Source organism: Olea europaea, chromosome 2 (genome assembly GCF_002742605.1).
Source record: "Olea europaea var. sylvestris chromosome 2, O_europaea_v1, whole genome shotgun sequence".
NCBI lineage: Eukaryota > Viridiplantae > Streptophyta > Magnoliopsida > Lamiales > Oleaceae > Olea > Olea europaea.
The window spans coordinates 2,044,316-2,058,865 of NC_036238.1; the positions used below are offsets into that span (position 1 = coordinate 2,044,316).

At 34.3% G+C, this 14,550-nt stretch overlaps 1 protein-coding gene across 1 annotated transcript; it reads right to left on the reverse strand.

Annotated features, from left to right (window-relative positions):
- Positions 1-646: 646 nt before the first annotated feature.
- LOC111408622 (putative ATP synthase protein YMF19) lies at positions 647-2,582 on the reverse strand. The gene has a single exon (XM_023038363.1). The coding sequence runs from the start codon at positions 2,266-2,268 to the stop codon at positions 1,900-1,902; it is 369 nt and encodes a 122-aa protein (XP_022894131.1). The 5' UTR covers positions 2,269-2,582; the 3' UTR covers positions 647-1,899.
- Positions 2,583-14,550: the final 11,968 nt, after the last annotated feature.

A 14,550-nucleotide genomic window follows, 5' to 3' on the forward strand; every position in this document is an offset into this window, starting at 1 on the left:
CTATATTTTGAAAGAGGGGATCAAGTCCTAGCAAGAATTAAATGTCAATTACATTAAGAAATTGAAGAATTCAACTTTTGACTTAAAGATCAACATCTTTTTTATTCTTTCATGATCCGAGCAATATTTTTCTTTATTTTTCTTGTAATTTATATATTAATATGCTATATTAGATCATCTTTTGTATGAGATGAAGATAAACCTTATTTGTTATTTATTTCTAATTCAAGATTATTAGTTTAGTTAAATTCTTATGCTTCTTGATTAATTTTACACACTCATCGCATTATTTAATTGATTGTCCACCAAATAAATGATTAGCTTATAGATTATGAATATAGATTTGAGAATTGTTCCTAATGTTTGATATCTAGCTACTGTTTGTCTTCCTTTAAAATAAAACCATTTAATTCTCATATTCGTTTTCGACAACATATTTATATAATAATATATTTTATACGTAAATTTAATTTTTTCTACTTTTCAATAACACATTCTTTAAAAAATAACTAAATAAAACATCAATTTCTCTCCCTCAATAATGTCTATCAAACAGGCCTTAACAAAAAGGAGCCCTTAGCCTAAGTGAACTCCATTATAAATTTAGCCGAAAGTCAATTTTGAACTCAATGCAGCCCATAACACAAATCGGGGCCATTTAGTTTACTGTAAAGGGCAACCCGTCAAGCCGTATACGAATCATAAAGTCCTTCTATATGTAGAGGCGTTTTCTCAATTGGTTTCTATGGCACAGATCAACAGCACTCAATACCTCGTTCTCGAATCTTCTGTTAGGGTTTGTCTTAATCCTCTACTCGTTCGTTCTGCTTATCTCTCTCGATTATTTTTTGATTTGTTTATATGTTTTGCGCAATTGAAATCAGGTGATGAGAAAAAAACTGCAACAATATGATACATTAATTTTCCGTGATTCATTGTATTTAAGTCTCTGATGATTTCTCATCTCATTAGTTTCGAATTCATCTTACTCATGATTTTATTTATAAATTTTTGATTTTACGTTATTTTGATGAAATAGAAGTTTTTCTTTTTAATGAATCAGGAGATATGACGAATAACTTCTTTGGTCCGTGTTTCTGACTAAACGGTGATTGATAAACCCTACCAATCTCTGATCTCCTCTTATATTATTAAAATTTCCTAAGAGTTTTACTCAAATTTATTGATAATAATAAAATAAGAATCAAGTTTCCGTCTCTCTGGATCTGCTGTAAAATTAATTGTAGCGGCGGTATGATTTCCTGTTTTATTACAAGGCAATATACGCTATTCTGATATGAAGCATGAGCAGATAAATTTTGGTGAGTGTGAGAGTTGCTGTAATTTCGTTTATTTTAGATTTGTTGATTTAATTAATTGAGGTATATGCCTGTTTTTTGGTTTAGGTAAATGCCTATTAGTTGGTTTGGTTCTCTTACTTCTGCTGTGATATTTATGAAAAAAAAAAATTAGATGTCTGACTTCAGAGATTTTTAAATAAATCCATGAGAAGAAATTTCATGTTTTCTGAGCAGAAGTCTGTTTTCCCTGAAATTTTCATTAGATTCATAGTATCTATGTCTTTCATCCGTGTACTCAGAAACTATGTATATTTCATTAGCCTTGTGTACTTCCACGATTTCTTTCCGCAACTCAGGGTGGAAGATTTTATGTTTCCTCTAGTAAATATCATCTATGTTCCCTTCCTTTGAGCAAAACACGAATAACAAATTGTAAAAAGAATAAGCAATCAAACGAAACTTACTGAAAATTATTTGTGATATGAAAGGAAAGGAAAGGAAAACAAATAAAGCTTGAGGAGATAAAATCTTTCGTCACGCGTGGGAGAAAGAAATTGTGAGAGTACAAGAGTTGGATGTAACATTAGATTATTTGTGGTCAAATAATAAATCGATCATAATTTGGTGTGAACAAATTTGTAGAAGAGCATGACCAATACCATGTGATCTTCTTCCTTTTTCCCAATAAGTCGACGGCGTTACACCATTGGGATACTTCGAATAAACTGGAGTACATATAGGATACACCGGTGCTAAAACCTTTTCTCAAGATATCTTCCAAACTGTTGGGGTCGTTGCTCCGGATGTTGTTCTCCCGGTGTGAAACCAGTTGGTTCCGTAGTTTTAGAATTCTGCTGATCCCAAGTACTCCATCTCCATCATTGCATATGGCAATATAGAAAGTAAAGAGTAAAAGGCATGACCAGAAGAATTGTGTGAAATAAGTGAATTTATCTAGTTGAGGCATTCTTGATTAAGAAGAAATTATTCCCTCCAGACAGCTTAACTCCGTCAAGCCTGTACGAGTAGTGAAGAAGTATAGAGAACTTTTGTTGGTTCTTTTCCAACGGAAAGCAGGTGCTTCGCCAAAGTGTGAGCCCATTTTAACCCCAAATAGGATTTTTTATTTTCTATTTAAATATGTTATATATAAAGACATTTTTACCCTTCCTTGAAATACTAAGATATACTCTGTTCGATTTATTTCTTTACTTCCCCATGAATCGTATGTTTGTAACAATAGGGATGGATTTTTCTCAATTCTAATCGATGAGGCGTATCGTGTTGTTTCTTTTGAGTAATATATTTGGAAATGTCCATTGATACCTTCTTAACACCATTTCGGACACAAATGGTTGGACCTATGTGCTAATTTAGCGGTCAATGCTCTTGAAGGCGCTCCTTGGCACGAATTATTAATATTTTCTTAATTTTTTTTACTACATCAATTGGATTGAAAGGTCCAAAAACTTATAATTATAAATGTCTTAATTTTTAGCCACTAGATTGAAATGTTTAAAAAGTTGTTTACTCATTTATTGGTCCACTAATTTATGCAAGGCAACTCTAATGATTTTGTTGTAAACTTTTGAAGGGGTACCTAAAAGTTGAAAAATTTCTTTACTGTGAAAAAAAAAAAAAAAAAAAAAAAAAAAAAAAAAAAAAATATATATATATAACAACGATAATAATGCACGTCAAGAGGTGCTTTAAAGTGCTTAATGCTTTTCACTTAATGTTAAATTAGCACATAGGTCCTAGACGTGATTTTTTACAACCCTTGCTAGATGTCTTTTTGACGAATTTTGTGTATTAAAAAATAGAAATTATTACAAATTGTATTTTTTGAGAAATACAAGTGATGTTGATCTTCTTGTAATTGTAAAGTTGTAAAAATCTTTTTATTAATGATACGAACGTTTGAAAACAAGGGGCCATGTGACTTGAATCCGATTTTTGAGAATTTGTTGAAAATTTGATTTGTTGATACTTGACCTGTCTCGCACTTGAGTTTCATGGTTTGGACTTGTGCTTGAATTTGATCTGATTTGAAAAAGACTTTAATCATCTTGGACTTGATTTGAACCTGTTTGATTCGAAGAAGATTTTGATCTTCTTGAGGTTCACTGGATTTAGATTTGAAGGGATTTCTTCTCTTCTTTCGACTTTGAAAATTTTTCAGCACTTCATAATTGTCTCCTCTGCTTTCACTCTCTTTGCTTTTCTCTTTCTTCTTTGCTCTTTTTCCTCCTCTTTTATGGACTATTGATCTTTTATTTATAAGCAAAAAGTCGTGCTAATTTTGATAATCAGTCAATTATCTTTAATTGAAAAGGAATAATTTAGTAATTATGGTTTTATTCATTTTAAAAAAATAAAATGAGATGGGCCTTTAAATTTTATGGATTTTATTAAAGTTCAATTTAATCGGGCTAATGATTTAAATTGATTCAAACCATTTTCATTATTTATTTTTATTATTTTATGTATACAAATGTCTCTTCAAGATTTATTTATTTATTAAAAAGTAAATAAAATAATAAACATTGATTTTCAATTTTTTTTTGTTTGAATTTTTTTAACTCAAACTTTTTATTAGTAAATTAATACAGATGGAACATTTGAGAATGAAATGTGAATTAGATAAAAAATTTATCATTCAAATTTGAGAATAAGAATTTTTTTATGTTATTTGATTATTTATTTATTTTCTAGAATCCATAAAATATTTTAATTTGAACAGGGTTTTATGGTAAACTGGGCTTGAGTGAAGTCCCATACCTGCTTATTTATATGAAGAATTTATGAGATTTGGAAACAAGTTGGTTAAATTCTAAAAACAAAGGTAAAGATTTTTTTTCCCCTCTTACTCGTTTTCCTTTTTTTATATGTTTTTTTCCTTGATTTTTGTTAGGGCAGGGCAAAACTGTCGGACTAAATCAAACTTGATAGTTATTCTCAAGTTAAATACTTGAATGGATATCTGAATTGAGAATCGATAGATACGATTCGGTTCTCGATTCTAAACTAAGAACTGAAGAACCAAATCATCCTAATTTTTTTTAATATTGATGAAATCAAATTATTTTAATTTTTTCTAAACAAATTAACTAATTAGGTGATTGATTGATACTCCATCTCATAAGGCCTAGCCTAACTTTTTGGTATAGATCGTCAATATTTTAGTATTAGTATCTACTTTTTGGTATTTGTATATGTTGGTAAATTAATTTTATTGGACAACTTGTTATTTATATGTTTTTGAATTGAATTTCGTTAATTTGTAAAAGTTATGATTCAATATGATATTTGTTATATTTATGTAGTGTTGTTGTAAATGTTAAAGAATGTAATTATGGTACGAAACTGAACTCGAATGGTTTTATAATTATATTTGGATTCGACGGTTCTATTTACTAAATACCCGAAATTTTCGGCTCGATTTGATCTTAAAGAGAACTGAACCGAATCGGACCATATCCAACTACGGATGTCAACGAGCCGAAACTCAAGGCTCGAGCTCGGGTAAAATTTGCGAGCTTTTTTGAGCTAGAGTCGAGTCGAGTCGAGCTTTTGCTCGGCCAAAAAAAGTATGCTTGACTCGAATATTTGCTCGGGCCTTTCTGAGCCAAGCTAGGCAGGCTCGCATTTTCGTTTGCTCTTTTTTTTTTTTCTTAAAATTTTTTTATTTAAGGTAGGATTGTGTTGTCTCCAAGTTTTTTTTTAATGGCTTGCGGGTCGGCTCGGGCTCGGTTCTTCTCAGCTTCGAGCCGAGCTGATTCGAGCTTTTTTTGGATTGAGCCATGGGGGGCTCGAGCCGGTGAGCCAAATCGTCGTCCCTATTCCCAGCCTCACGCAGAAACCTAATACCAAGAAACCAATTCTAGTTGGTTTCTGCATTTGCCCCTTATTTGAACGTTTTCTTTTCTCGTTTTCTATTTTGTTTTCGTCCCTGTTTCATTTCATTTTTTAGTTTCCTTTCTCTTCTTTTTCATTTTTTTCTTGTTTTTTTTTTACTTTCTTTCTCTCTTTTATTTTTCTTGTTCTTGTTCTTCATTTTCATTTTTTTATGAACTGTCATTTTATCTGACATTTTATTTTGGGTCAAATTTTGCTTTTGTTGTGTGTGGGTATTTTATTAAAATTGAAAGTAATATTCTTCATTTTTTTTTCAGGTACTCAACTTTTGAAGCAAGTCGAAAATTTTGAAGTTTGAGATTTTTTTCGTGTGGAGATTAAATTTTCGTGCTGCAATTATTTTAGGAGTTGAAAATATATACTTATGAACAAATTCAAAATTGCAAACTTATTCTTACACATTGAGAACTAAGGACTATCACTTTTCAACATCCAAGGTACTTTGTTTTGAGGACCAAGGACTTGTTCCTTTGATCGTCCAAGACATTTTATATTGAGGATCTAGGACTGGCTCATTCGATTGTCCAAAACACTTTGTGTTGAGGACTAAGGACCTATTCTTTCTACCGTCCAAAGTATTTTGTGTTGAGGACCAATGATTTGTTCATTTGATCATTGAAGGCACTTTGTGTTCTTATGATCATCTAAGGTATTGTTGAGGACCAAATATTGGCTCCTTCAACCGTCAAGACACTTTGTGTTTGGAATTAAAGACTTGTTCCTTCGATAGTCCAAGGCATTTTATGTTTGGAATCAAGGGCTGACTCCTTTGAACGTCCAAGACACTTTGTGTTCAGGACCAATGACATGTTCCTTCGACCGACCAAGACTCTTTATGTTGAGGACCTAGGACTGGTTCCTTTGATCGTCTTAGGCATTTTATGTTGAGAATCAATGACCTGTTCCTTTGGCTATTCAAAGTATTTTGTGTTCCTTTGATCGTCTAAGGTACTTTGTGTTGATGACCAAAAATTGGCTCTTTCGATTGTCTAAGACACTTTGTGTTGAGGATCAAGAATTAGTTCCTTCGACCGTTCCAGGCACTTTGTGTTCCTTCAATTGTCCAATGTACTTTGTGTTTAGGACCAATGATTGGCTTCTTTGATCGTTCAAGGCACTATGTTTGGGGCCAATGACTGACTACTTTGACCGTCCAAGACTGTGTTGAGGACCAATGACTTGTTCCTTATATTATCCAAAACACTTTGTGTTGAGTACTAAGGTTTGGCTCTCTTGATTGTCTAAGGCACTTTGTGTTGAGGACTAATGACCTGTTCCTTTGACCGTCCAAGACACTTTGTGTTTGGGATCAAGGATTGGTTCCTTTGACCGTCCAAGACATTTTGTGTTGAGGATGAAGGACGTGTTCCTTCGGTTATGCAAGGTACTTTGTGTTCCTTCAATCATCCAATGTACTTACAATCATCCAATGTACTTTGTGTTGAGGACCAAAGATTGGCTCTTTCGATCATCCATGGCATTTTGTGTCGAGAATCAATGACATATTTCTTCGACCATCTCAGACACTTTGTATTGAGGACCAAATATCTGTTCCTTTAATCATCCATAGTACTTTGTGTTCTTTCGATCGTCCAAGGCACTATGTATTTTGAACTAATGACTGACTCATTTGACCATCTAAGGCACTTTGTGTTGAGGACCAATGAGCTATTCCTTAGACCGTCCAAGGCATTTTGTGTTGATCGTCCAAGGAATTGTGTTTGGAGCCAAGGACTGGCTTCTTTGACCGTCCAAGGTACTTTGTGTTGAGGACTAAGGACTTGTTTTTTCGACCGTTTGAGGCACTTTCTATTCTTTCGATTCTTCAAGGCACTTTATATTGAGGACCAAGGTTGGCATCTTCTATCGTCCAAGACCCTTTGTGCTTGAGACCAATGACTGCTCATTTGACGGTCTAAGACACTTTGTGTTTAGGACTAATGATCGGTTTCTTCAACCGTCCTAGACACTTTGTATTGAGGTCCAATGACCATATAAGGAACTTTGTGTTGAAGATCAAGACTGACTTCTTCGATCGTTCAAAGCACTTTTTTTAGACGCCCTTATATATTTGGGAGACTCGTAATTTTAGACAATAAAAGAATTTAAAAGATTTACTACTCATTTTTTAATTTTCTCTCCATTTTTTTGCAGGAATGGCTGGGATAAGTTCTATTGGTATTGTATACTCTTGATATACACGAAATTGTTGAGCTCAAAAATCAAGGCAAAAATTACCACGTTTCAAAGATATTGATGTGAAGTACCATGCCCGACTTGGTCTTCGAAGTGAACTTAAATTTATCATCTATAAGTCAACAACAGATTCTTCTCTTGACCTCTTGGAGTCATTGTCGGAGTTGCATATGTTCACTATTAGTAAAAGTCACGAGAGTTTGAATCTTAGCAAGTTCAACTGCTTTAGCAGTTATCTTTCCTTTTTGTGTCTTCCACCCATCATTCCTAGAGAATGGAGTGCATCCTAAAGGCTATAATTTATGAGAAGATTGACGATAAAGAAATATAATGGGGAAGCGCACTGACCAGTCGAGCAGGGATTTCTTTTTTTTTCCAAAATTTTGGGAGTGGTCTTTGTGGGTCCAAAAACTTCTACTCAAGAGGAATTTTCATGAGTTAACTTTTGCAGTCGGCTTTTCTACAAAAGATTATTATCGCCCAAACTGTATTTATAGAGCTCTTTGTGAGGTTTGGTGTCCAGATAGCAACACCTTTGTGTCTGTTAATGGTAAAATTGACATTTCTTTTTAGGACATCCGCAAGATAAGTGGACTTTCGATTATGGGTCATTACTATGGAGAAGTCGTTCCAAGCCTTTCAAAATTGACGGATCACTTTCCCAAGTCTTATCTTTACCTCTTTAATATTTTCGTATTGATTGTTAATGCGAATGAATCTGATTAGGTTACTCAAGAAAATTGGATTAATTTTTGGTTTCAAAAGAATGGTTGTGGCTAGAGCTCTCGGCAACACAAAAATTATAAAAATACTATAAATTTAAATCTATTTAAGAGGTGTCAACAAAGAACATCAAAGGAAATACGGAGGTCCATTGCGGTAGACAAGTTGAGAGATACTTTTGGTAGGGATCAGCTTCATTGGAGTAATTTGGAAGTATTTCTATTTATTTAAGAAGAGGAGGAGTTAGAGATTGCAGCTTACCTCTCCCTGTGGCTATGTCGCTTTGTTCTTCCACTTGGGGATGAATGTATAAGAGTTGGGATTTTTAAAGCATCTTTTAGGATGACAGACAGGTATACTTACCACTTGATTTCACCTGTATTAGCGAGTATTTATAAAGGACTTACATGAACATCTAATCATTAATCAAACCCTGACCTTGGCTCGATTTGATATTCATTTCCTAGACATTTTTTTTGCTTGGGCGGCAAATTATTTCGTCCGAGGTGTTTCTGCTCATGTGGACAAGAGTTATTCTCGTCCTACAATCCAAATATATGATGGCACTTTGAATGCTTTCCAGTTTTGGGAGAAAAATGTCGTTGATTGTCGGGACCTTATTAGTGGGACGATGGACGTCAATGACTTTTACTATAATTCATTTCCCTCATCGTCTCATCCTGATGTACGCGTGGATGAGCTACCGAGGTTTGTGGATACTTCAGAATTCATGATAAGTATTCAATCTAGATTTATTTCTCATATCCTAGGGAATTTACCTTTCATTCTTGCGGCATATAATCCTTATCGGTTTGCGAGGCAACTTGGCATCAGACAAAACTTCCCAGTTCATAAAGAAAGTTGGACATTTTCCCCAATGTAGGTTGTCCCCAATGTAGGGGGCGTGTATCGCGTTTGGTTGTCTTTTGCTCGGACGATAAGTGAGTCTGTATTTCATATTCTGGAATATATAAAGGATACACATTCAAATGTTAACGTTGAGTATCAGGGCTGGTGTGATAGCCAATCTTGACTAGGGTCCAAGTGCAGGTCTTATCTTTTAGTAAGAGCCGTGACTTTGTTCTTGATCCAACTCTGAACAGGGTCATAGTTAGAGGGTTAAACCTTTCAAATGTTGTTCCTGAAGAGACTTTTCGAAATAGGGAACCAAACCATCAAAATGATAGAGGTATTAAGAAGATTAAAATTATGGTTCCCTCAACAAAGTTTGTTGCTATCTCTGAGCATGTTGATAAGATGTTAGAAGTGATTTTGAAGTACTCGAAATAGCTTGAAATGGTTTTGGTTCTACTGGTCGTTTGATTTTGTATATTCGAGAAAGAGGAGCCTGAAATTGAAGATTGTGATAGGAAATCAAATACAAACAGTAACTTAAAAAGAAAAAAAAAAGAACTATACCTGATCTCTTGAACTTTCATCTTCTAGAGTTAAAGTTTTTCCCGGTTCTTGGGATGCTCAATCTACAGGATTACCGTGATCTGGAATCAAAATCACTTCTGGCATTTTATTAGCAGGCTCAGAGGTGATAGCAATCTTTGCCGAGGGAACTATAAATTTAATTCTCTTAACACCTCATTTATTTTGTTGGTTTGGATCTTTCTTTCGAAAATCCTCTTTAGGAACAACATTTGGAGGGTTTGACCCTCTAGCTACAACCCTGTTCGGAGTCGGGTCAAGAACAAAGTCGCGGTTCTCACTAGAAAATAAAACTTGCACCTGGACCCTGTTAAGAGTGGCAACGCTTCGCTATTCCACCAAGCCTGGTATTCAACATCAATGTTTTGATGTGTATCCCTCACATACTCTGGAATATGAAATATAGACCTACTTTTCGTTCGAGTCAAAGACAACCAAATGCGATACATGTCGCCTACATTGGGGGCAATGCCCAACTTTCTTGGTAAGCCGGGAAGTTTCTGTCTAAAGTTAAGCTGTCTCGCAAACCTATATGGATTATAAGTCTCAAGAATGAAAGGTGAATTTATTCGATGATAGGAAATAAATTTAGATCGAATACTTATCATGAATTTTGAAGTATCTGCAGACCTCGATTGGTCATCCACACGTACATTAGGATGAGATGATGAGGTAACGGATTCCAGCAAAAGTCATTGGTGGCCATCGTTCCACGGATAAGATCTCGACAATCAACAACATTTTTCTCCCAAGAATTGAATGTCTTTAGAGTGCCAGCATATCTTCGAATCATAGGACGAGAAGGACTCTTATCCACATGAGCATAAACACCTTGGACAAAATAAGTTGTCGCCTAAGTATAAAGAAAATATTCAGGAAATGAATGTGAAATTGAGCCAAGGTTCGAGTTTGTTTGATAGTTAGATGTTCGTATAAGTCCTCCATAAATGCTTGCTAATATGGGTGGAACCAAGCTATAAGTGTACTCGCTTGCCATTCCAGAAGATGCTTTAAAGTTTCAACTCTTATACATTTGTCCCCAAATGGGAGAACGAAACGACAAAGCAACATATAGAGGTAAGCTGCTATCTCCAATTCCTCTTCTTTTTTCATAGACAGAGATATTGGCAGATTGCTCCAATGATGGAACCCTACGAGTAATGCTTCTTGGCTTGTCTGCCACCACGAGCCTTCGTATTTCCTTCGATGTTGTTTGATGACGCCTTTTGAATATATTTAAATTCATAACATTTTTATAATTTTTGTGTTGTCGAGGATTCTGGACACAACCATTCTCGTGAAACCAAAAATTAATTCAATTTTTGTGAGTAACCCAATCAGATTCATTCGCATGGGCGATCAATGCGAAAACATTCAAGAGGTACAGACAAGACTTAGGAAGATGATCTGTCAACTCTGAAAGGTTTGGGATTACTTCCTCATAGTAATGACCCATGATCGAGAGCTCACTTATCTCACGAATGTCCCAAAGAGAAATGTCAATTTCACTATTGGCAGTCACAAAGGTGTTGGTTTCTAGACACCAAACGTCACAAAGAGTCTATAAATAGAGTTTGTACGATGGTAATTTTTTGTAGCAGAACTGATTGCAAAAGCTAACTCGCTAAGATTCCTCTTGAGTAGAAGTTTTTGGACCCATAAAGGCCGCTCCCAAAATTTTCGAAGAAAAGAAATCTCTCCTTGACTGGCCAGTGCCCTTTCCCATCGTATTTCTCTATTATCAATCATCTCATAAATTACAGCCTTTGGGATGCACTCCATGTTTTGAAAATGATGAGGTGGAAGACACAAAAAAGGAATATGACTGCTAGAGCGGTTGGACTTGCTAGTAGCCAAACTCTCGTGACATTCACTAATGGTGGGCATATGCAACTCCGACAATGACTGCAAAAGATCAGGAGAAGGATCTGTCGTTGGCTTATGGACACTAAGTTCATCTCGCTAGTCTGGGCATGGTATTTCATGTCAGTATCTTTGAAATTTTATCTAACTTTTGTCTTGATTTTTAAGCTCAACAATTTCGTGTATGTCAGAGTATGCTTTATCATTAGAACTTGTTCCAGCATTGTTTGCAAAAAAAAGGGGGAAAGTAAATTTCTTAAATTGGTTTATTGCCTAAGATCACGAGTTTCCCAATGTAAGCAGTCTCTACAAAAAATGCTTTGGACGGCCGAAGGAGTCAGTTTTTGGTCCTCAACACAAAGTGTCTTGGACAGTAGAAGAAACAGGTCCTTAGTACTCAGCACAAAGTATCTTAAGCAGTTGAAGGAACATGTCCTTGGTTCTTAATATAAAGTGCTTTGAATGATAGAAGGAGCCAGTCCTTGGTCCTTAACATGAAGTGCCTTGGACAGTCGAAGGAACAAGTCATTGGTCTTCAACACAAAGTGCTTTGGATTGTCGAAAGAGCCAGTCCTTGGTCCCAAACATGAAGTGCCTTGAACGATCGAAGGAGCAGGTCCTTGGTTCCAAACATGAAGTGCCTTGGACGGTAGAAGGAGCAGATTCTTGGTCCTCAACGCGCAGTGTTTTGGACGATTGAAAGAGCTAGTCCGTAGTCTTCAACACAAAGTGTCTTGGACAGTTAAAGGAACAGATGCTTACTCCTTTAAGACAAAGTGTCTTTGACAATTGAAGAAATATATCATTGGTCCTTAACATAAAATGCTTTGGACGGTCCAAAGAATGGATCCTTGATCACCAACAAAAAGTGCATTCAATGGTGAAACGTGGTAGTCATTGATCCTCAATGTGTATGAAAGTTTGCAATTTTGAGTTTATTCATAAGTATATATTTCCTGAACTCATAAACTAATTGCAAAAAAAAAATTAACCTTTACATGAAGAAAATTTTGAACTTTAATTCACTCCAAAAGTTGAGTCCTAGAAAAAAAAATGTAAGGATGTTATTTTCAATTTCGTCATAACAACAATAAAAAAAAGGGGGATCGAAATGAAAAGACAATAAAAAAAAAATTTAAAAGAGAGAGAGAGAATGAAAGAGCTAGAATAAAGAGAAAGAAAGAAAGAATGGAAAAAAAAAATGAGCAGTCACATCCACAAAAAATAATAATAATAAATCAAAATATAAAGAAAAAGATAAAAATAAAAAAATGGCATGAACCCAAAAAACCAATCTTTTGGTTTCTGAGCAAAGGCAGAAATCGATTCTACCATGCGCAGAAACGTTTCTAAGTTTTTGGGCGCGAGGGAAGCCAATTTATGTTCCTGCTGTGGTGGAAATCAAAAAGAATAATTAAGAAAAAGGTGAAAGAGGCGAGAGAGAGAGAGAGAGCGAAAATGTTTTACCTTTGTTTGTAAAGTTAATTCACGTGTATCCAAATCTTATAATTTATTCATATAAATAGGTAAGTATAGGACCTTATTTAAGCCCAACTTATCATGAAACATAAAAAGTCTGTCCAAATCAAATTTATTATGTGTCGTATAAAATAAATAAATAAATAATCGAAATTCGACACAAAAAGTAATTCTTATTCTCAAATTTGAAGGGTAAGAATTTTATTAAATTCATTCTCAAAATTTTCATTTGTATAGGAAGTTTGAGTTCAAATCAAATCCCAAATTGGAAGAAAAAAATCAAAGAAAATCGAGAATTAAGATTTATTAATTTATTTCTTTCATAATTAATAAATAAATCTTGAGGCGGTATTTGTAAACATTAAAAAAAATTAAAATTAAAGAAAATGGATTGGATCGATTTAAATCATTAGCCCAATTAAATTTTAAGCTTACTAAAGTCCATAAAAAATCAAAAGTTCATCTTAGTCTTTAAATAAACAAATAAATAAATCATTACGAATTATTTACCTTAATTAAATAAATTGAGTATTACCAAAATTAGCACGAAAATTTTTGTATAAATAGACCAATGGCCCATAAGACGAAAAAGGCAAAGCAAGAGGAGGTGAAAGAGAAAGTGAAAGCAGAGAAGGCAACACAAAGTGCTGAAGAAATTTCAAAGTCAGAATTTCTCTCAAACATAAACTCGATGAACTTCAAGAAGATCAAAATCTTCTTCAAATTAAATAGGTTCACGTCAAGTCCAAGAAGTTTAAAGTCTTTCTTCAAATCAAATTCAATTTCAAGTTCAAGTTCAAACCCCGAAGTTTAGGTACCGAGCAAGTCAATTTTAACAAATCAAATTTTCAACAAATTCTCGAAGACTAGGATTCAAGCCACGTTGCCACTCGTTTTCAAATATTCAAATAATTAATTAGAGGATTTTTACAATTTTTGCAATTACAAGAAGGTCGACATCACTTGTATTTTACCAAAATACAATTTGTAACAATTTCTGTATTTTAATACACGAAATTCGTCGTACAGAGGCATTCGCCTATTTTTTGGTTTAGGTAAATGCTTATTAGTTGGTTTAGTTCTCTTACTTCTGCTGTGATGATTTCTGAAAAAAATTCACATGTCAGACTTCAGAGATTTTTAAATAGATCCGTGAGAAGAAATTTCATGTTTTTTGAGCAGATGTTTGTTTGCCCTTAAGTTTTCAGTCGATTAATAGTATCTGTGTCTTTCATCCATGTACTCAGAAAATATGTATATAACATTAGCCTTGTGTGCTTCTACAATTTCTTTCCCCAATTGAGGGTGGAAGATTTGTATGTTTCCTCTAGGAAGCAGAGACGGACTCAGATGACTCGGGTTAGGGGGTCACAAATAAAATTTATAGGATACTTTGCGGTACTTTGTAATAATATTAAAAAAAAAAAGAAGCTAAAATTCTCAAAATCTAGGTCACTTCCTTTGAGAAAAACATGAATAACAAATAGTACTAGCTAGCATTTATAGAGTACATACACCAACATCTAATCATCAGTCAAACCCAGACCTTAGCTCGATTTGACATTCGTTTCCTAGATAGTTTCTTTTTGCTTGGACGACAACTTATTTTGGTTGAGGTGTTTTTGCTCATGTG